The sequence below is a fragment of the Oncorhynchus mykiss genome, chromosome 25 (assembly GCF_013265735.2).
Source record: "Oncorhynchus mykiss isolate Arlee chromosome 25, USDA_OmykA_1.1, whole genome shotgun sequence".
In the NCBI taxonomy this organism is placed as follows: domain Eukaryota; kingdom Metazoa; phylum Chordata; class Actinopteri; order Salmoniformes; family Salmonidae; genus Oncorhynchus; species Oncorhynchus mykiss.
Genome location: NC_048589.1, coordinates 46,327,999 through 46,352,998, shown reverse-complemented (window position 1 = coordinate 46,352,998; position 25,000 = coordinate 46,327,999). Strand labels below are relative to the sequence as shown.

Here is a 25,000-nt window from a genome sequence, read left to right as displayed (position 1 = left end):
TTGGGTCCTCATTCACTCACCATAACAGAAGAATCCGACCAAGAATGGACCCAGCGACTTCGGATCCTCTCCACTCAGCCGTCGGGATCCAGGGAGCGATGCTAGGCAGACACGAGCAGGAAGTGTCTGCTGCTCGACATGCCGTTGAGACCCTGGCCACCCAAGTCTCCAACCTCACAGAACAGGTTCACCATCTCCGCCTCGATCCACCGGCCACTTCCAGGGCTTTCGAATCTCCGGAGCCCAGAATCAATAACCCGCCGTGTTACTCTGGGGAGCCCACTGAATGCCGCTCGTTCCTCACCCAGTGTGATATTGTGTTTTCTCTCCAGCCCAACACTTACTCCAGGAGCACTGCTCGTGTCGCCTACGTCATATCTCTCCTTATTGGACGGGCTCGTGAGTGGGGCACGGCAATCTGGGAGGCAAGGGCTGAGTGTACTAACCAGTATCAGGACTTTAAGGAGGAGATGATACGGGTTTTTGATCGATCTGTTTTTGGGGAGGAGGCTTCCAGGGCCCTGTCTTCCCTATGTCAAGGTAATCGATCCATAACAGACTACTCTATTGAGTTTCGCACTCTTGCTGCCTCCAGTGGCTGGAACGAGCCGGCTTTGCTCGCTCGTTTTCTGGAGGGTCTCCGCGCAGAGGTAAAGGATGAGATTCTCTCCCGGGAGGTCCCTTCCAGCGTGGATTCCCTGATTGAACTCGCTATTCGCATTGAGCGACGGGTTGATCTGCGTCACCGAGCTTGTGGAAAGGAGCTCGCGTTCTCCGTTGCCCCCCTCTCCGCATCACTACCATCTTCCTCTGCCGGCTCGGGAGCTGAGCCTATGCAGCTGGGAGGTATCCGCATCTCGACTAAGGAGAGGGAACGGAGAATCACCAACCGCCTCTGTCTCTATTGCGGTTCTGCTGGTCATTTTGTCACTTCATGTCCAGTAAAAGCCAGAGCTCATCAGTAAGCGGAGGGCTACTGGTGAGCGCTACTACTCCTGTCTCTCCTTCAAGATCCTGCACTACCTTGTCGGTCCATCTACGCTGGACCGGTTCGTCAGCTTCCTGCAGTGCCTTAATAGACTCTGGGGCGGAGGGCTGTTTTATGGACGAGACCTGGGCTCGGGAACATGACATTCCTCTCAGACAGTTAAGGGAGTCCACGGCCTTGTTCGCCCTGGATGGTAGTCCTCTCCCCAGGATTCAGCGTGAGACGCTACCTTTAACCCTCACTGTTTCTGGTAATCATAGCGAAACCATTTCTTTTTTGATTTTTCGTTCACCTTTTACACCTGTTGTTTTGGGCCATCCCTGGCTAGTTTGTCATAATCCTTCCATTAATTGGTCTAGTAATTCTATCCTCTCCTGGAACGTCTCTTGTCATGTGAAATGTTTAATGTCTGCTATCCCTCCTGTTTCCTCTGTCTCTTCTTCACAGGAGGAGCCTGGTGATTTGACAGGGGTGCCGGAGGAATATCACGATCTGCGCACGGTGTTCAGTCGGTCCAGGGCCACCTCTCTTCCTCCACACCGGTCGTATGATTGTAGTATTGATCTCCTTCCGGGAACCACTCCCCCCCGGGGTAGACTATACTCTCTGTCGGCTCCCGAACGTAAGGCTCTCGAGGATTATTTGTCTGTAGCTCTTGACGCCGGTACCATAGTCCCCTCCTCCTCTCCCGCCGGAGCGGGGTTTTTTTTTTGTCAAGAAGAAGGACGGGTCTCTGCGCCCCTGCATAGATTATCGAGGGCTGAATGACATAACAGTTAAGAATCGTTATCCGCTTCCTCTTATGTCTTCAGCCTTCGAGATCCTGCAGGGAGCCAGGTTTTTCACTAAGTTGGACCTTCGTAACGCTTACCATCTCGTGCGCATCAGGGAGGGGGACGAGTGGAAGACGGCGTTTAACACTCCGTTAGGGCACTTTGAATACCGGGTTCTTCCTTTCGGCCTCGCTAACGCTCCAGCTGTCTTTCAGGCATTAGTCAATGATGTCCTGAGAGACATGCTGAACATCTTTGTTTTCGTTTACCTTGACGATATCCTGATTTTTTCACCGTCACTCCAGATTCATGTTCAGCACGTTCGACGTGTCCTCCAGCGCCTTTTAGAGAATTGTCTTTTTGTGAAGGCTGAGAAGTGCACTTTTCATGCCTCCTCCGTCACATTTCTCGGTTCTGTTATTTCCGCTGAAGGCATTAAGATGGATCCCGCTAAAGTCCAAGCTGTCATTGATTGGCCCGTTCCTAAGTCACGCGTCGAGCTGCAGCGCTTTCTCGGCTTCGCGAACTTCTATCGTCGTTTCATCCGTAATTTCGGTCAGGTGGCCGCTCCTCTCACAGCCCTTACTTCTGTCAAGACGTGCTTTAAGTGGTCCGTTTCCGCCCAGGGAGCTTTTGATCTCCTCAAGAATCGTTTTACATCCGCTCCTATCCTTGTTACACCTGACGTTTCTAGACAGTTCGTTGTCGAGGTTGACGCGTCAGAGGTGGGCGTGGGAGCCATTCTTTCTCAGCGCTCCCTCTCTGACGACAAGGTCCACCCATGCGCGTATTTTTCTCATCGCCTGTCGCCGTCGGAACGTAACTATGATGTGGGTAACCGCGAACTGCTCGCCATCCGGTTAGCCCTAGGCGAATGGCGACAGTGGTTGGAGGGGGCGACCGTTCCTTTTGTCGTTTGGACTGACCATAGGAACCTTGAGTACATCCGTTCTGCCAAACGACTTAATGCGCGTCAGGCGCGTTGGGCGCTGTTTTTCGCTCGTTTCGAGTTCGTGATTTCTTATCGTCCGGGCTCTAAGAACACCAAGCCTGATGCTTTGTCTCGTCTCTTCAGTTCTTCAGTAGCCTCCACTGACCCCGAGGGGATTATCCCTGAGGGGCGTGTTGTCGGGTTGACTGTCTGGGGAATTGAGAGGCAGGTAAAACAAGCGCTCACTCACACTCCGTCGCCGCGCGCTTGTCCTAGGAACCTTCTTTTCGTTCCCGTTCCTACTCGTCTGGCCGTTCTTCAGTGGGCTCACTCTGCCAAGTTAGCCGGCCACCCTGGCGTTCGGGGTACGCTTGCTTCCATTCGCCAGCGTTTTTGGTGGCCCACCCGGGAGCATGACACGCGTCGTTTCGTGGCTGCTTGTTCGGTCTGCGCGCAGACTAAGTCCGGTAACTCTCCTCCTGCCGGCCGTCTTAGGCCGCTTCCTATTCCCTCTCGACCGTGGTCTCACATCGCCTTAGATTTTGTCACCGGACTGCCTTCGTCAGCGGGGAAGACTGTTATTCTTACGGTTGTCGATAGGTTCTCTAAGGCGGCCCATTTCATTCCCCTTGCTAAGCTTCCTTCTGCTAAAGAGACGGCACAAATCATCATCGAGAATGTTTTCAGAATTCATGGCCTTCCGTCAGACGTCGTTTCGGACAGAGGTCCGCAATTCACGTCTCAATTTTGGAGGGAGTTTTGCCGTTTGATTGGGGCTTCCGTCAGTCTCTCTTCCGGCTTTCACCCCCAGTCTAACGGTCAAGCAGAACGGGCCAATCAGACTATTGGTCGCATCTTACGCAGTCTTTCTTTTCGCAACCCTGCGTCTTGGTCAGAACAGCTCCCCTGGGCAGAATACGCCCACAACTCGCTTCCTTCGTCTGCAACCGGGCTATCTCCTTTTCAGAGTAGCCTCGGGTACCAGCCTCCGCTGTTCTCATCTCAGTTCGCCGAGTCCAGCGTCCCCTCCGCTCAGGCTTTTGTCCAACGTTGCGAGCGCACCTGGAAGAGGGTCAGGTCTGCACTTTGCCGTTATAGGACGCAGACTGTGAGGGCTGCTAATAAGCATAGAACTAAGAGTCCTAGATATTGTCGCGGTCAGAGAGTTTGGCTCTCCACTCAGAACCTTCCCCTTAAGACGGCTTCTCGCAAGTTGACCCCGCGGTTCATTGGTCCGTTCCGTATTTCTCGGGTCATTAATCCTGTCGCAGTTCGACTTCTTCTTCCGCGATACCTTCGTCGCGTCCACCCGGTCTTCCACGTCTCCTGCATTAAGCCCGTTCTTCGCGCCCCCGCTCGTCTTCCCCCCCCCCCCCCCCCATCCTTGTCGAGGGCGCACCCATCTACAGGGTCCGCAGGATTTTGGACATGCGTCCTCGGGGCCGTGGTCACCAGTACCTTGTCGATTGGGAGGGGTACGGTCCTGAGGAGAGGAGTTGGGTTCCCTCTCGGGACGTGCTGGACCGTGCGCTGATCGAGGATTTCCTCCGTTGCCGCCAGGTTTCCTCCTCGAGTGCGCCAGGAGGCGCTCGGTGAGTGGGGGGGTACTGTCATGTTGTGTCTTGTCTCTGTCCTTTCCCTTCACCCTGTCTCCCTCTGCTGGTCGTATTAGGTTACCTTTCTCCCCCGCTTTCCCCCAGCTGTTCCTTGTCTCCTCTAACTACCCATTCACCCCGTTTCCCACCTGTTCCCTTTTTCCCTCTGATTAGGTCCCTATATCTCTCTCTGTTTCTGTTCCTGTCCTTGTCGGATTCTTGTTTGTGTTTCATGCCTGAGCCAGACTATCGTCATGTTTGCTGTAACCTTGTCCTGTCCTGTCGGAATCTGCCGGTCTATCTGAGCCTACCTATGTTTTGTTATTAAAGAAGCTCTGTTTAAGTTAGTTCGCTTTTGGGTCCTCATTCACTCACCATAACACCCCCCTTATTTCAGCTCGCTGGTCACCATAGCAGCACCCACCTGTAGCACATGCTCCAGCAGGTATATCTCTCTAGTCACACCCAAAACCAATTCTTTCTTTGGCCGCCTCTCCTTCCAGTTCTCTGCTGCCAATGACTGGAACGAACTACAAAAATCTCTGAAACTGGAAACACTTATCTCCCTCACTAGCTTTAAGCACCAACTGTCAGAACAGCTCACAGATTACTGCACCTGTACATAGCCCACCTAAAATTTAGCCCAAACAACTACCTCTTTCCCTACTGTATTTAATTCATATATTTATTTTGCTCCTTTGCACCCCATTATTTTTATTTCTACTTTGCACATTCTTCCACTGCAAATCTACCATTCCAGTGTTTTACTTGCTATATTGTATTTACTTCGCTACCATGGCCTTTTTTGCCTTTACCTCCCTTATCTCACCTCATTTGCTCACATCGTATATAGACTTGTTTATACTGTATTATTGACTGTATGTTTGTTTTACTCCATGTGTACCTCTGTGTTGTTGAATGTGTCGAACTGCTTTGCTTTATCTTGGACAGGTCGCAATTGTAAATGAGAACTTGTTCTCAACTAGCCTACCTGGTTAAATAAAGGTGTTCTCAACTAGCCCACCTGGTTAAATAAAGGTGTTCTCAACTAGCCTACCTGGTTAAATAAAGGTGTTCTCAACTAGCCTACCTGGTTAAATAAAGGTGTTCTCAACTAGCCTACCTGGTTAAATAAAGGTGTTCTCAACTAGCCTACCTGGTTAAATAAAGGTGTTCTCAACTAGCCTACCTGGTTAAATAAAGGTGTTCTCAACTAGCCTACCTGGTTAAATAAAGGTGTTCTCAACTAGCCCACCTGGTTAAATAAAGGTGTTCTCAACTAGCCTACCTGGTTAAATAAAGGTGTTCTCAACTAGCCCACCTGGTTAAATAAAGGTGTTCTCAACTAGCCCGCCTGGTTAAATAAAGGTGTTCTCAACTAGCCCGCCTGGTTAAATAAAGGTGTTCTCAACTGGCCCGCCTGGTTAAATAAAGGTGTTCTCAACTAGCCCGCCTGGTTAAATAAAGGTGTTCTCAACTAGCCTACCTGGTTAAATAAAGGTGTTCTCAACTGGCCTACCTGGTTAAATAAAGGTGTTCTCAACTAGCCTACCTGGTTAAATAAAGGTGTTCTCAACTAGCCTACCTGGTTAAATAAAGGTGTTCTCAACTAGCCTACCTGGTTAAATAAAGGTGTTCTCAACTAGCCTACCTGGTTAAATAAAGGTGTTCTCAACTAGCCTACCTGGTTAAATAAAGGTGTTCTCAACTAGCCTACCTGGTTAAATAAAGGTGTTCTCAACTAGCCTACCTGGTTAAATAAAGGTGTTCTCAACTAGCCTACCTGGTTAAATAAAGGTGTTCTCAACTAGCCTACCTGGTTAAATAAAGGTGTTCTCAACTAGCCTACCTGGTTAAATAAAGGTGTTCTCAACTAGCCTACCTGGTTAAATAAAGGTGTTCTCAACTAGCCTACCTGGTTAAATAAAGGTGTTCTCAACTAGCCTACCTGGTTAAATAAAGGTGTTCTCAACTAGCCTACCTGGTTAAATAAAGGTGTTCTCAACTAGCCTACCTGGTTAAATAAAGGTGTTCTCAACTAGCCTACCTGGTTAAATAAAGGTGTTCTCAACTAGCCTACCTGGTTAAATAAAGGTGTTCTCAACTAGCCTACCTGGTTAAATAAAGGTGTTCTCAACTAGCCTACCTGGTTAAATAAAGGTGTTCTCAACTAGCCTACCTGGTTAAATAAAGGTGTTCTCAACTAGCCTACCTGGTTAAATAAAGGTGTTCTCAACTAGCCTACCTGGTTAAATAAAGGTGTTCTCAACTAGCCTACCTGGTTAAATAAAGGTGAAATAAATCAAAAATATAATAAATGAAAAGCCACGATCATGGAAGCACATTGGCTATGACCTTCCAGTCAATGATGTATTCATTTGACCACTGTACTGTCAACAGTTTAATTCCAACATTAGGCCAAAACAAACGCCTGCTGTTCATATCCCTGGGCTGATACATTACCTATTAACTAGCTGGTATTGTCCCTCACTGAAAGGAAAGGGTGAGGGCGTCACAAATGACTCCCTATGGGCCTTGGTCACAATTGACTCCCTATGGGCCTTGGTCACAATTGACTCCCTATGGGCCTTGGTCACAATTGACTCCCTATGGGCCTTGGGCCTTGGTCAAAATTGACTCCCTATGGGCCTTGGTCACAATTATAGGGAGTATGGTGCCATTTGGGATACATGCTGATTTATTCCAGAGGTGTGTCCCTCCTGTCTGAGTGTGAACAGAGAGATGACATGTATCTATAACACTAATGAATTTAGTCTATAGTACCAGCTGTATCTATAATACTAAGGAATGTAGTCTATAGTACCAGCTGTATCTATAACACTAATGAATGTAGTCTATAATACCAGCTGTATCTATAACACTAATGAATGTAGTCTATAGTACCAGCTGTATCTATAATACTAATGAATGTAGTCTATAATACCAGCTGTATCTATAATACCAGCTGTATCTATAATACTAAGGAATGTAGTCTATAGTAATAATACCAGCTGTATCTATAATACTAAGGAATGTGGTCTATAGTAATAATACCAGCTGTATCTATAACACTAATGAATGTAGTCTATAATACCAGCTGTATCTATAATACTAATGAATGTAGTCTATAATACCAGCTGTATCTATAATACCAGCTGTATCTATAATACTAAGGAATGTAGTCTATAATACCAGCTGTATCTATAATACTAAGGAATGTGGTCTATAGTAATAATACCAGCTGTATCTATAATACTAATGAATGTAGTCTATAGTACCAGCTGTATCTATAATACTAATAAATGTAGTCTATAATACCAGCTGTATCTATAACACTAAGGAATGTAGTCTATAATACCAGCTGTATCTATAATACTAAGGAATGTAGTCTATAATACCAGCTGTATCTATAACACTAATGAATGTAGTCTATAATACCAGCTGTATCTATAATACTAAGGAATGTAGTCTATAATACCAGCTGTATCTATAACACTAATGAATGTAGTCTATAATACCAGCTGTATCTATAATACTAATGAATGTAGTCTATAATACCAGCTGTATCTATAATACCAGCTGTATCTATAATACTAAGGAATGTAGTCTATAATACCAGCTGTATCTATAATACTAAGGAATGTGGTCTATAGTAATAATACCAGCTGTATCTATAATACTAATGAATGTAGTCTATAGTACCAGCTGTATCTATAATACTAATAAATGTAGTCTATAATACCAGCTGTATCTATAACACTAAGGAATGTAGTCTATAATACCAGCTGTATCTATAATACTAAGGAATGTAGTCTATAATACCAGCTGTATCTATAACACTAAGGAATGTAGTCTAATACCAGCTGTATCTATAACACTAATGAATGTAGTCTATAATACCAGCTGTATTTAAAACACTAATGAATGTAGTCTATAATACCAGCTGTATCTATAATACTAAGGAATGTGGTCTATAGTAATAATACCAGCTGTATCTATAATACTAATGAATGTAGTCTATAATACCAGCTGTATCTATAATACTAAGGAATGTAGTCTATAATACCAGCTGTATCTATAATACTAAGGAATGTAGTCTATAATACCAGCTGTATCTATAACACTAAGGAATGTAGTCTAATACCAGCTGTATCTATAACACTAATGAATGTAGTCTATAATACCAGCTGTATTTAAAACACTAATGAATGTAGTCTATAATACCAGCTGTATCTATAATACTAAGGAATGTGGTCTAGAGTAATAATACCAGCTGTATCTAAAATACCAGCTGTATTTATAACACTAATGAATGTAGTCTATAATACCAGCTGTATTTATAACACTAATGAATGTAGTCTAATACCAGCTGTATCTATAACACTAAGGAATGTAGTCTATAATACCAGCTGTATCTATAACACTAAGGAATGTAGTCTATAATACCAGCTGTATCTATAATACTAAGGAATGTAGTCTATTATACCAGCTGTATCTATAACACTAATGAATGTAGTCTATAATACCAGCTGTATCTATAACACTAATGAATGTAGTCTATAATACCAGCTGTATCTATAATACTAAGGAATGTGGTCTATAGTAATAATACCAGCTGTATCTATAATACTAATGAATGTAGCCTATAATACCAGCTGTATCTATAACACTAATGAATGTAGTCTATAATACCAGCTGTATCTATAATACTAAGGAATGTAGTCTATAATACCAGCTGTATCTATAATACTAAGGAATGTGGTCTATAGTAATAATACCAGCTGTATCTATAATACTAATGAATGTAGTCTATAATGCCAGCTGTATCTATAATACCAGCTGTATCTATAATACTAATGAATGTAGTCTATAATACCAGCTGTATCTATAATACTAATGAATGTAGTCTATAATGCCAGCTGTATATATAATACTAATGAATGTAGTCTAATACCAGCTGTATCTATAATACTAATGAATGTAGTCTATAATACCAGCTGTATCTATAATACTAAGCAATGTAGTCTATAATACCAGCTGTATCTATAATACTAAGTAATGTAGTCTATAATACCAGCTGTATCTATAATACTAAGGAATGTGGTCTATAACACTAATGAATGTAGTCTATAATACCAGCTGTATATATAATACTAATGAATGTAGTCTATAATACCAGCTGTATCTATAATACTAAGGAATGTGGTCTATAGTAATAATACCAGCTGTATCTATAATACTAATGAATGTAGTCTATAATGCCAGCTGTATCTATAATACTAAGGAATGTAGTCTATAATGCCAGCTGTATCCATAATACTAAGGAATGTAGTCTATAATACCAGCTGTATCTATAACACTAATGAATGTAGTCTATAGTAATAATACCAGCTGTATCTATAACACTAAGGAATGTAGTCTATAATGCCAGCTGTATCTATAATACTAATGAATGTAGTCTATAATACCAGCTGTATCTATAACACTAAGGAATGTAGTCTATAATACCAGCTGTATCTATAATACTAAGGAATGTAGTCTATAATACCAGCTGTATCTATAATACTAAGGAATGTGGTCTATAGTAATAATACCAGCTGTATCTATAATACTAATGAATGTAGTCTATAATGCCAGCTGTATCTATAATACTAAGGAATGTAGTCTATAATACCAGCTGTATCTATAATACTAAGGAATGTAGTCTATAATACCAGCTGTATCTATAATACTAAGGAATGTGGTCTATAATACCAGCTGTATCTATAATACTAAGGAATGTAGTCTATAATACCAGCTGTATCTATAATACTAAGGAATGTGGTCTATAATACCAGCTGTATCTATAACACTAAGGAATGTGGTCTATAATACCAGCTGTATCTATAATACCAGCTGTATCTATAACACTAAGGAATGTAGTCTATAATACCAGCTGTATCTATAACACTAAGGAATATAGTCTATAATACCAGCTGTATCTATAACACTAATGAATGTAGTCTATAGTACCAGCTGTATCTATAATACTTAGGAATGTAGTCTATAATACCAGCTGTATCTATAACACTAAGGAATATAGTCTATAATACCAGCTGTATCTAAAATACCAGCTGTATCTATAATACTAAGGAATGTGGTCTATAACACTAATGAATGTAGTCTATAATACCAGCTGTATATATAATACTAATGAATGTAGTCTATAATACCAGCTGTATCTACAATACCAGCTGTATCTATAACACTAAGGAATGTAGTCTATAATACCAGCTGTATCTATAACACTAAGGAATATAGTCTATAATACCAGCTGTATCTATAATACCAGCTGTATCTATAATACTAAGGAATGTAGTCTATAATACCAGCTGTATCTATAACACTAAGGAATGTAGTCTATAATACCAGCTGTATCTATATCACTAATGAATGTAGTCTATAGTACCAGCTGTATCTATAATACTAAGGAATGTAGTCTATAATACCAGCTGTATCTATAACACTAAGGAATATAGTCTATAATACCAGCTGTATCTAAAATACCAGCTGTATCTATAATACTAAGGAATGTGGTCTATAACACTAATGAATGTAGTCTATAATACCAGCTGTATATATAATACTAATGAATGTAGTCTATAATACCAGCTGTATCTATAATACCAGCTGTATCTATAATACTAAGGAATGTGGTCTATAACACTAATGAATGTAGTCTATAATACCAGCTGTATATATAATACTAATGAATGTAGTCTATAATACCAGCTGTATCTATAATACTAAGGAATGTGGTCTATAGTAATAATACCAGCTGTATCTATAATACTAATGAATGTAGTCTATAATACCAGCTGTATCTATAATACTAAGGAATGTGGTCTATAGTAATAATACCAGCTGTATCTATAATACTAAGGAATGTAGTCTAATACCAGCTGTATCTATAACACTAATGAATGTAGTCTATAATACCAGCTGTATCTATAATACTAAGGAATGTAGTCTATAATACCAGCTGTATCTATAACACTAATGAATGTAGTCTATAATACCAGCTGTATCTATAACACTAATGAATGTAGTCTATAATACCAGCTGTATCTATAACACTAAGGAATGTGGTCTATAACACTAATGAATGTAGTCTATAATACCAGCTGTATATATAATACTAATGAATGTAGTCTATAATACCAGCTGTATCTATAATACTAAGCAATGTAGTCTATAACACTAATGAATGTAGTCTATAATACCAGCTGTATATATAATACTAATGAATGTAGTCTATAATACCAGCTGTATCTATAATACTAAGGAATGTAGTCTATAACACTAATGAATGTAGTCTATAATACCAGCTGTATATATAATACTAAGGAATGTAGTCTATAATACCAGCTGTATCTATAATACTAAGCTATGTGGTCTATAGTATTAATACCAGCTGTATCTATAACACTAAGGAATGTAGTCTATAATACCAGCTGTATCTATAATACTAAGGAATGTAGTCTATAATACCAGCTGTATATATAATACTAAGGAATGTGGTCTATAATACCAGCTGTATCTATAATACCAGCTGTATCTATAATACTAAGGAATGTGGTCTATAATACCAGCTATATCTATAATACCAGCTGTATATATAATACTAATGAATGTAGTCTATAATACTAAGGAATGTAGTCTATACAACTAAGGAATGTGGTCTATAGTAATAATACCAGCTGTATCTATAATACCAGCTGTATCTATAATACTAAGGAATGTAGTCTATAATGCCAGCTGTATCTATAATACTAAGGAATGTAGTCTATAATGCCAGCTGTATCTATAATACTAAGGAATGTAGTCTATAATACCAGCTGTATCTATAATACTAAGGAATGTAGTCTATAATACCAGCTGTATCTATAATACTAATGAATGTAGTCTATAATACCAGCTGTATCTGTAATACTAAGGAATGTAGTCTATAATACCAGCTGTATCTGTAATACTAAGGAATGTGGTCTATAGTACCAGCTGTATCTATAATACTAATGAATGTGGTCTATAGTAATAATACCAGCTGTATCTATAATACTAATGAATGTAGTCTATAATACCAGCTGTATCTATAATACTAATGAATGTAGTCTATAATACCAGCTGTATCTATAACACTAAGGAATATAGTCTATAATACCAGCTGTATCTATAACACTAAGGAATGTAGTCTATAATACCAGCTGTATCTATAATACTAATGAATGTAGTCTATAATACCAGCTGTATCTATAACACTAAGGAATATAGTCTATAATACCAGCTGTATCTATAATACTAAGGAATGTGGTCTATAGTAATAATACCAGCTGTATCTAAAATACCAGCTGTATCTATAATACTACGGAATGTAGTCTATAGTAATACTACCAGCTGTATCGATAATACCAGCTGTATCTATAATACTAAGGAATGTAGTCTATAATACCAGCTGTATCTATAACACTAATGAATGTAGTCTATAGTACCAGCTGTATCTATAATACTAAGGAATGTAGTCTATAATACCAGCTGTATCTATAACACTAATGAATGTAGTCTATAATACCAGCTGTATCTATAACACTAAGGAATGTAGTCTATAATACCAGCTGTATCTATAATACTAAGGAATGTAGTCTATAGTAATAATACCAGCTGTATCTATAATACTAAGGAATGTAGTCTATAATACCAGCTGTATCTATAATACTAATGAATGTAGTCTATAATACCAGCTGTATCTATAACACTAAGGAATATAGTCTATAATACCAGCTGTATCTATAATACTAAGGAATGTGGTCTATAGTAATAATACCAGCTGTATCTAAAATACCAGCTGTATCTATAATACTACGGAATGTAGTCTATAGTAATACTACCAGCTGTATCGATAATACCAGCTGTATCTATAATACTAAGGAATGTAGTCTATAATACCAGCTGTATCTATAACACTAATGAATGTAGTCTATAGTACCAGCTGTATCTATAACACTAAGGAATGTAGTCTATAATACCAGCTGTATCTATAACACTAATGAATGTAGTCTATAATACCAGCTGTATCTATAACACTAAGGAATGTAGTCTATAATACCAGCTGTATCTATAATACTAAGGAATGTAGTCTATAATACTAAGGAATGTAGTCTATAATACCAGCTGTATATATAATACTAAGGAATGTAGTCTATAATACCAGCTGTATCTATAACACTAAGGAATGTAGTCTATAGTAATACTACCAGCTGTATCTATAATACTAATGAATGTAGTCTATAATGCCAGCTGTATCTATAATACCAGCTGTATCTATAATACTAAGGAATGTAGTCTATAATACCAGCTGTATCTATAACACTAATGAATGTAGTCTATAGTACCAGCTGTATCTATAATACTAAGGAATGTAGTCTATAATACCAGCTGTATCTATAACACTAATGAATGTAGTCTATAATACCAGCTGTATTTATAACACTAATGAATGTAGTCTATAGTACCAGCTGTATCTATAATACTAAGGAATGTAGTCTATAGTACCAGCTGTATCTATAACACTAATGAATGTAGTCTATAGTACCAGCTGTATCTATAATACTAATGAATGTAGTCTATAATACCAGCTGTATCTATAATACGAAGGAATGTAGTCTATAATACCAGCTGTATCTGTAATACTAAGTAATGTAGTCTATAATACCATCTGTATCTATAACACTAAGGAATGTGGTGTATAATACTAATGAATGTAGTCATTAGTAATACCAGTGTTTCCTTCTTAATATAATCTTTTCATGCTTGCTACCTTTTCTGTTCCAAAGACATTCTCCGATGTTGTCCCCAGTCTTATTCATATTCTCCTATACTATACCCCTGTTGTTTTGGTTTCTCTCCTTTTCCGTTCCTCTTCCGTAGTGTTCCGTTGCATTCCTCAGCGTCAGCCGTGTAATTTGTGTCATTAACCTACCTGGCTACCAGGCTTCCACGGCTCCTACCTTTTTAATTTCCTATTTTCTAGACTCACTTGTAAAATCATGGCGCCGTAACTAGACAACAGAAGACTGGAGAGATGTTATAACCTGTTTCTGACTCTGTCACGGTGTCGTAACTAGACAACAGAAGACTGGAGAGATGTTATAACCTGTTTCTGACTCTGTCACGGTGTCGTAACTAGACAACAGAAGACTGGAGAGATGTTATAACCTGTTTCTGACTCTGTCACGGTGTCGTAACTAGACAACAGAAGACTGGAGAGATGTTATAACCTGTTTCTGACTCTGTCACGGTGTCGTAACTAGACAACAGAAGACTGGAGAGATGTTATAACCTGTTTCTGACTCTGTCACGGTGTCGTAACTAGACAACTAGACAACAGAAGACTGGAGAGATGTTATAACCTGTTTCTGACTCTGTCACGGTGTCGTAACTAGACAACAGAAGACTGGAGAGATGTTATAACCTGTTTCTGACTCTGTCACGGTGTCGTAACTAGACAACAGAATACTGGAGAGATGTTATAACCTGTTTCTGACTCTGTCACGGTGTCGTAACTAGACAACAGAAGACTGGAGAGATGTTATAACCTGTTTCTGACTCTGTCACGGTGTCGTAACTAGACAACAGAAGACTGGAGAGATGTTATAACCTGTTTCTGACTCTGTCACGGTGTCGTAACTAGACAACAGAAGACTGGAGAGATGTTATAACCATCTGTAGGCGTATTGAGGCTGTAAGACTCCACATGGACTAACCTAAAGGGCCGTAAAACTAGCTGTCAGTCAGGTGTTTCATTGTCAATAAGTGACTCACTAGCTCAATTTCAGGCCCATGTAGCAACATTTAAATTATGTAGAGACTCAGAGCTAGGGAATGGTGTATCATACACAGTAAAAGTGGTGAAAGTAGTAGCCTACAATAAGGGAAAAACCCCAGGTAAAAATACCCTTTATCTAGTCCTTGGCCTTTATCCAAATCTGACTTTAGTGCAGGTCATGTTGTTGTTCACATTACTGCCTCTGGTAAACACACACACTGTAAAAGCTATGTTTATTTGTCACATGCACAGGATACAGAAGGAGTAAACGGTACAGTGAAATGGTTAGTTGCCTAGCAGCAATATCAACAACAAAACGTGTCCAGATACAAATCATTTATAATTATTAGATGATGCTTACCCAGACACACTACTTTACCCAGACACACTACATTACCCAGAACCACTACTTTACCCAGAACCACTACTTTACCCAGACACACTACTTTACCCAGACACACTACATTACCCAGACACACTACTTTTCCCAGAACCACTACTTTACCCAGACACACTACATTACCCAGACACACTACATTACCCAGACACACTACATTACCCATAACCACTACTTTACCCAGACACACTACTTTACCCAGACACACTACTTTACCCAGACACACTACATTACCCAGAACCACTACTTTACCCAGAACCACTACTTTACCCAGACACACTACTTTACCCAGACACACTACATTACCCAGACACACTACTTTTCCCAGAACCACTACTTTACCCAGACACACTACTTTACCCAGACACACTACTTTACCCAGACACACTACTTTACCCAGACACACTACTTTACCCAGACACACTACTTTACCCAGACACACTACATTACCCAGACACACTACATTACCCAGAACCACTACTTTACCCAGACACACTACTTTACCCAGACACACTACTTTACCCAGACACACTACTTTACCCAGACACACTACATTACCCAGACACACTACATTACCCAGAACCACTACATTACCCAGACACACTACATTACCCAGACACACTACATTACCCAGACACACTACTTTACCCAGAACCCCTACTTTACCCAGAACCACTACATTACCCAGACACACTACATTACCCAGACACACTACATTACCCAGAACCACTACATTACCCAGACACACTACTTTACCCAGACACACTACATTACCCAGAACCACTACATTACCCAGACACACTACATTACCCAGACACACTACATTACCCAGAACCACTACATTACCCAGACACACTACATTACCCAGACACACTACTTTACCCAGACACACTACATTACCCAGACACACTACATTACCCAGAACCACTACATTACCCAGACACACTACATTACCCAGACACAGTACATTACCCAGACACACTACTTTACCCAGAACCCCTACTTTACCCAGAACCCCTACATTACCCAGACACACTACATTACCCAGAACCACTACATTACCCAGAACCACTACATTACCCAGACACACTACTTTACCCAGACACACTACATTACCCAGAACCACTACATTACCCAGACACACTACATTACCCAGACACACTACATTACCCAGAACCACTACATTACCCAGACACACTACATTACCCAGACACACTACATTACCCAGAACCACTACATTACCCAGACACACTACATTACCCAGACACACTGCATTACCCAGACACACTACATTACCCAGAACCACTACATTACCCAGAACCACTACATTACCCAGAACCACTACTTTACCCAGAACCACTACATTACCCAGACACACTACATTACCCAGACACACTTGTCTAAATTGATGGGGCATGTGAAATAAATACTATAATCCCCCCCAGCCACATGTATTTTAGTGGATGGGTCACTACTGTCTAGCCACATGTATTTTAGTGGATGGGTCACTACTGTCTAGACACATGTATTTTAGTGGATGGGTCACTACTGTCTAGCCACATGTATTTTAGTGGATGGGTCACTACTGTCTAGACATGTACACATGTTCATGACGTTCAATAGAATGCTAAGTGGATTTACAGATAAAATACACATTTGTTATTTAGACACATGAAAGTTCACATGTTCCAGAAGGTATTTTTGCCCCAAAATGCATTTTGATAAAACAAAAAAATATTAGTGACGTGTGACGTAGGCCCAGCTTCCTGAAACCACTCGCATATTCAGATCAAGTTAAATTCACTGAGTTTTTAGGCTTACCTTAGATGATTCTCCTGGCAATAGATGGTGTCTGCAAAATAACTGCAATTAAAGACCGACAGAGATCCAAGAACACACAATAAAAGTGGACAAAAATAACTTGTATTTTCCTGTGAAGTGTGTGAAGACCAATAAGGGAGTCAGACTCTTGAAATCTTCTCTCCCCAACAGGTCCAGACTGCTCTGTGTCCGTCCCGGCCAACTCTTCATTCTGGCAGCGGGAAGAATACCCTGAGCCGGGGCTGGCCAGGGCTTCCCACAAGGCCGTAGTGGATCAGGGGGTCATGTGGGTCATCGGGGGTTATGTTTTCAACTCCTCAGACTACCAGATGGTCAAAGCGTAAGTATTGGACATCATTACATCACATATTAGCTAACTACTGTGTGTATATTAAATACCAGCCGTCTACCAAGGACAATTGTTCCTTTCCGTCTTGAAGGATTTTTTACTGTCGAAATGCGCTTTTAAATGAATAGTTAGTAGTTCCAGATTTGGGCAATGAAGCCCATTTAATACTTACCCAAAGTCAGATGAATTCATGGATCCCATTTTGAAGGAAGTTGTTAACTAGCGGTAATGCAATTGCTAACTAGCATTAGCACAGTGACTGGAAGTCTATGGGATTAGCTAGCATGCTGTTCTCATAGACTTCTAAGCATTGCACTAATGCTAGTTAGCAATGGCTCGCAAAACTACCTGCAAGTTGGGGGAAGTATAAAAAGGGCTTAACCCTGCGAGACCCAAGGTTGCCAAAATGCAATGCTGTCTAAATTTCATCCTGTACATGACCCTCCAGCATGACAATGCCACCAGCCATACTGCTCGTTCTGTGCGTGATTTCCTGCAAGACAGGAATGTCAGTGTTCTGCCATGGCCAGCAAAGAGCCCGGATCTCAATCCCATTGAGCATTCCTCCCAGAAATGTCCGGGAACTTGCAGGTGCCTTGGTGGAAGAGTGGAGTAACATCTCAGAGCAAGTGGCACATCTGGTGCAGTCCATGAGGTGGAGATGCACTGCATTACTTAATGCAGCTGGTGGCCACACTGAATATTTAGACTTAGGGATGGATGCCGCCCGTTAGATAAAATACCGAACGGTTCCATATTTCACTGAAATAATAAACGTTTGTTTTTCGAAATGATAGTTTCCGGATTCGACCATATTAATGACCAAAGGCTCGTATTTCTGTGTGTTATTATGTTATAATTAAGTCTGATTTGATAGAGCAGTCTGACTGAGCAGCAGCAGGCCCGTAATCATTCATTCAAACAGCACTTTTGTGCGTTTTGCCAGCAGCTCTTTGCAAGCACAGCGCTGTTTATGACTTCAAGCACAGCGCTGTTTATGACAGCCAAATGGCTGGTGTAACCGATGTGAAATGGCTAGCTAGTTAGCTGGGTGTGCGCTAATACTGTTTCAAACGTCACGTCAGTAGTTATTCCCCTTGCGCTGCAAGGGCCGCGGCTTTTGTGGAGCGATGGGTAACGATGCTTCGAGTGTGGCTGTTGTCAATGTATTGCTGGTTCGAGCCCAGGTAGGGGCGAGGAGGGGGACGGAAGCTATACTGTTACACTGGCAATACTAAAGTGCCTATAAGAACATCCAATGGTCAAAGGTTAATGAAATACAAATGGTATAGAGAGAAATAGTCCTATAATTCCTATAATAACCTCAACCTAAAACATCTTACCTGGGAATATTGAAGACTCATGTTAAAAGGAACCACCAGCTTTCATATGTTCTCATGTTCTGAGCAAGGAACTTAAACGTTAGCTTTCTTACATGGCACATATTGCACTTTTACTTTCTTCTCAAACACTGTGTTTTTACATTATTTAAACCAAATTGAACATGTTTCATTATTTACTTGAGGCTAAATTGATTTTATTGATGTATTATATTAAGTTAAAATAAGTGTTCATTCAGTATTGTTGTAATTGTCATTATTACAAATAAAAAAATAAAAAATTGTCCGATTAATCGGTATCGGCGTTGAAAAACCATAATTGTTCGACCTCTACTCTGTACTGAGGTTTTGCCTGTTTGATTGCTTTACTGAGTGTTCGTACTCTAACATATTACCAGTCACCATGTCGCGGTTAAATGCGGCGGTCTGCTCTTTCAATTTTGTGCAAATGGTGTCATCTATCCACGGTTTTTGTAGCTGTTGGCTATATGTTGCTAATACCAGAGTGGGTATATAATATCTGTTTTTACAGACAAAACAGTAGTGTCTAAAATGCGATGGAAAGCCATTGAAGTGTTTTATTCGGTGCATGGTAATCTTTACGTCATCACGTCATCACGCCTTTTATCCAAGTCCGTTTGATGGAGTCACCCCTCTGGTGGGTAAATGTGTGAATATCACCCCTCTGGTGGGTAAATGTGTGAATATCACCCCTCTGGTGGCTAAATGTGTGAATATCACCCCTCTGGTGGGTAAATGTGTGAATATCACCCCTCTGGTGGGTAAATGTGTGAATATCACCCCTCTGGTGGGTAAATGTGTGAATATCACCCCTCTGGTGGGCAAATGTTTGAAAATCAACTAGATGAAACCTGTTGAAACCCGATGGTTTCCAGAAAATTGTTCCTCAAACTTGAAATTCAAACATTATTTATTATTATTATTTTCATAATTAGAGGCTTATTACAATTATTATTATTTTTTTTTCATTTTGATCTATGCTTGGGTCTCAGGGTTGGGTCTCAGGGTTGGGTCTCAGGGTTGGGTCTCAGGGTTGGGTCTCAGGGTTGGGTCTCAGGGTTGGGTCTCAGGGTTGGGTCTCAGGGTTGGATCTATGCTTGGGTCTCAGGGTTGGGTCTCAGGGTTGGGTCTCAGGGTTGGGTCTCAGGGTTGGGTCTCAGGGTTGGGTCTCAGGGTTGGGTCTCAGGGTTGGGTCTCAGGGTTGGGTCTCAGGGTTGGGTCTCAGGGTTGGGTCTCTGGGTTGGGTCTCTGGGTTGGGTCTCAGGGTTGGGTCTCAGGGTTGGATCTATGCTTGGGTCTCAGGGTTGGGTCTCAGGGTTGGGTCTCAGGGTTGGATCTATGCTTGGGTCTCAGGGTTGGGTCTCAGGGTTGGGTCTCAGGGTTGGGTCTCAGGGTTGGATCTATGCTTGGGTCTCAGGGTTGGGTCTCAGGGTTGGGTCTCAGGGTTGGGTCTCAGGGTTGGGTCTCAGGGTTGGGTCTCAGGGTTGGGTCTCAGGGTTGGGTCTCAGGGTTGGGTCTCAGGGTTGGATCTATGCTTGGGTCTCAGGGTTGGGTCTCAGGGTTGGGTCTCAGGGTTGGGTCTCTGGGTTGGGTCTCTGGGTTGGGTCTCAGGGTTGGGTCTCAGGGTTGGGTCTCAGGGTTGGATCTATGCTTGGGTCTCAGGGTTGGGTCTCAGGGTTGGGTCTCAGGGTTGGGTCTCAGGGTTGGGTCTCAGGGTTGGGTCTCAGGGTTGGGTCTCAGGGTTGGGTCTCAGGGTTGGATCTATGCTTGGGTCTCAGGGTTGGGTCTCAGGGTTGGGTCTCAGGGTTGGGTCTCTGGGTTGGGTCTCTGGGTTGGGTCTCAGGGTTGGGTCTCAGGGTTGGGTCTCAGGGTTGGATCTATGCTTGGGTCTCAGGGTTGGGTCTCAGGGTTGGGTCTCAGGGTTGGGTCTCAGGGTTGGGTCTCAGGGTTGGGTCTCAGGGTTGGATCTATGCTTGGGTCTCAGGGTTAACTGCCAAAATCTCACATTATCCCTTTAAGATTAGAGTGACAAGTTGCACTGTACACTACAGTTTATTAGGTACACCACCCTGTTTACCAAAAATTGATCACTCCTACAGACAGTGAGTCACGTGTCCGTGGCTTGCTATATAAAGCCGGCAGACAGGCATCAAGGCATTCAGTTACTGTTGGATTGAACATTAGAATGGGCAGAACGAGTGACCTAAGCGACGCTCAGCGGTAGGATCGTCGGTGTCATGGACGTCGGATCCAGTATTTCAGAAACAGTCGCCCTCCTGGGCTTTTCACGCACCACAGTGTCTAGGATTTCCCAGAGAACAAACAAAACACATCCGGGCAACGGGAAGTCCTATGGATGAAAACAGCTTGTTGATGAGAGAGCTCGAAGCAGAATGACAAGAATTGTGCAAGCTAACAGGCGGGCCACAAACAGATAAATAACGGAGCAGTACAACAGTGGTGTGCAGAACGGCATCTCTGAACACACAACTCGTCGGTCCTTGTCACGGATTGGCTATTGCAGCAGACGACCACTCAGGGTTCCACTCCTATCAGCTAACAACAATGAGAAGAGGCTCCGGTCGACATGTGATCACCAACACTGGACAACTGAGGAGTGGAAAAACATGGCTTGGTCCGACGAATCTTGGTTCCTGTTGCGTCATGGTGATGACAGTCAGGATCTGGCGTAAGCAGCACGGACCTCTTGCCCCCAGCAGATGCTAACTCAATGGAGAATCTTATTTTAGTCCAGGATTATGCTTCATTTGTGTCCATGAAATGAACCCATAATGTAACCAAGCCCTACTTGGCCCACCTTGGTCTGGCCTACCTGGTCCTGGCCTACCTGGGTCTGACCTACCTGGTCCTGGCCTACCTGGGTCTGGCCTACCTGGGTCTGACCTACCTGGTCCTGGCCTACCTGGGTCTGACCTACCTGGGTCTGACCTACCTGGTCCTGACCTACCTGGGTCTGGCCTACCTGAGTCTGACCTACCTGGGTCTGACCTACCTGGTCCTGGCCTACCTGGGTCTGACCTACCCGGTCCTGGCCTACCTGGGTCTGGCCTACCTGGGTCTGACCTACCTGGTCCTGGCCTACCTGGGTCTGACCTACCTGGGTCTGACCTACCTGGTCCTGACCTACCTGGGTCTGGCCTACCTGGGTCTGACCTACCTGGGTCTGACCTACCTGGTCCTGGCCTACCTGGGTCTGACCTACCTGGGTCTGACCTACCTGGTCCTGACCTACCTGGGTCTGACCTACCTGGTCCTGGCCTACCTGGTCCTGGCCTACCTGGTCTTGCCGTTGATGCTCAGTGGTCCTGATCTTCTCTCTCTCTCTCTCTCCTCCCAGGTATAACCTCAGCTCCCATCACTGGCTGTCTCTCAACCTCTCTGTCAATTCCGTCATGGGACGATACGGACACTCTCTGGCACTACATGAGGTATGGGCTCTAGGGACATAGTTGTTCATCCGTAGTAATATTGACAAAGTACTATTTCGTTGTCAATAGTAGAATACTCTGTAGAATACACTTTCGCTAGCTTTGTCAGAAGCTTGACCTTTGGTCCTGACCTCAAACAACATCAATTCCCTAAGAATCTGTTTCACCCTGCGGTAGATGGCTTGTTAGTGCTCCTTCTCACCGTAATGTGTTGTGAGATGTCAGCTAACCTCTTGTTGTTGTCTGTTGTGAAGTGAGACCTAAGATTTTGCCATCTGTCCTTCTCCGTAATGTCATATTATAACTTGTCATAACCTGTCCTCTCTAACATCCTCTTCCCCCTCTCTAACATCCTCTTCCCCCTCTCTAACATCCTCTTCCCCCTCTCTAACATCCTGTTCCTCCTCTCTAACGTCCTGTTCCCCCTCTCTAACATCCTCTTCCCCCTCTCTAACATCCTGTTCCTCCTCTCTAACGTCCTGTTCCCCCTCTCTAACATCCTCTTCCCCCTCTCTAACATCCTGTTCCTCCTCTCTAACATCCTGTTCCTCCTCTCTAACATCCTGTTCCTTCTCTCTAACATCCTGTTCCTCCTCTCTAACGTCCTGTTCCTCCTCTCTAACGTCCTGTTCCTCCTCTCTAACGTCCTGTTCCTCCTCTCTAACGTCCTGTTCCTCCTCTCTAACGTCCTGTTCCTCTAACATCCTGTTCCTCCTCTCTAACATCCTGTTCCTCCTCTCTAACGTCCTGTTCCTCCTCTCTAACGTCCTCTCTAACGTCCTGTTCCTCCTCTCTAACGTCCTGTTCCTCCTCTCTAACGTCCTGTTCCTCCTCTCTAACGTCCTGTTCCTCCTGTCCTAACGTCCTGTTCCTCCTCTCTAACGTCCTGTTCCTCCTCTCTAACGTCCTGTTCCTCCTCTCTAACGTCCTGTTCCTCCTCTCTAACGTCCTGTTCCTCCTCTCTAACGTCCTCTCTAACGTCCTGTTCCTCCTCTCTAACGTCCTGTTCCTCCTCTCTAACGTCCTGTTCCTCCTCTCTAATGTCCTGTTCCTCCTGTCCTAACGTCCTGTTCCTCCTCTCTAACGTCCTGTTCCTCCTCTCTAACGTCCTGTTCCTCCTCTCTAACGTCCTGTTCCTCCTCTCTAACGTCCTGTTCCTCCTGTCCTAACGTCCTGTTCCTCCTCTCTAACGTCCTGTTCCTCCTCTCTAACGTCCTGTTCCTCCTCTCTAACGTCTTGTTCCTCCTCTAAACCCAGGGAAAGATCTACATGTACGGAGGGAAGATAGACTCTACTGGCAACGTGACCAGCCAGCTGTGGGTGTTCCACATCCAGAACCAGACCTGGGTGTCCCTCTCTGCCCGAGCCCAGGAACAGTGGGCCGTGGTGGGACACTCTGCCCACGTAGTGCCCCCCCTATTGGAGGGGGGTAGTCCAGTCATGTTGGTGCTGTTCGGACACTGTCCTCTATACGGGTACATCAGCCAGGTGCAGGAGTACAACTTTGGTGAGCGTGACCGTATATGGTGTTCCTGTATTCAACTGTTGGTCCTGTAGATTTCCCAGCTCCCTATAAACAGATTGTATATTGTTGTTCTTAACCCCCCTGTTATGAAGTATCATTACATAGACACTATATATACAAAAGTACGTGGAGACCCCTTCAAATTAGTGGATTCGGCTTTTTCAGCCACACCTGTTGCTGACAGGTGTATACAATTGAGTGAGAGAGGCAGTAGGGATGACCAGGGATGTTCTCTGTTTAGTGAGTCCTCCAGATCAGAGGCAGTAGGGAGGACCAGGGATGTTCTCTGTTTAGTGAGTCCTCCAGATCAGAGGCAGTGGGGATGACCAGGGATGTTCTCTGTTTAGTGAGTCCTCCAGATCAGAGCCAGTAGGGAGGACCAGGGATGTTCTCTGTTTAGTGAGTCCTCCAGATCAGAGCCAGTAGGGATGACCAGGGATGTTCTCTGTTTAGTGAGTCCTCCAGATCAGAGGAAGTAGGGATGACCAGGGATGTTCTCTGTTTAGTGAGTCCTCCAGATCAGAGCCAGTATGGATGACCAGGGATGTTCTCTGTTTAGTGAGTCCTCCAGATCAGAGGCAGTATGGATGACCAGGGATGTAACCGACCCTAACCCATACCTGACTATACACAGCCATAAACAACCCTAACCCATACCTGACTATACACAACCTTAACCGACCCATACCTGACTAGACACAGCCATAACCGACCCTAACCCATACCTGACTAGACACAGCCATAACCGACCCTAACCCATACCTGACTACACAGCCATAACCGACCCATACCTGACTATACACAGCATTAAACGACCCATACCTGACTAGACACAGCCATAACCGACCCTAACCCATACCTGACTATACACAGCCATAACCGACCCTAACCCATACCTGACTAGACACAGCCATAACCGACCCTAACCCATACCTGACTAGACACAGCCA

General features: G+C 42.9%; 1 protein-coding gene across 5 annotated transcripts in view; it reads left to right on the top strand.

Annotated features, from left to right (window-relative positions):
• LOC110505955 (attractin) overlaps positions 1–25,000 on the top strand; it is a 252,686-nt gene that overhangs the window by 41,517 nt on the left and 186,169 nt on the right. For all 5 annotated transcript variants that reach the window (XM_036962391.1, XM_036962390.1, XM_036962389.1 and 2 more), the window contains exons 6-8: positions 17,538–17,706; positions 22,435–22,525; positions 23,783–24,032. In XM_036962391.1, the coding sequence (XP_036818286.1) occupies positions 17,538–17,706; positions 22,435–22,525; positions 23,783–24,032 (510 nt within the window). The remainder of the gene's footprint in view (positions 1–17,537; positions 17,707–22,434; positions 22,526–23,782; positions 24,033–25,000) is intronic.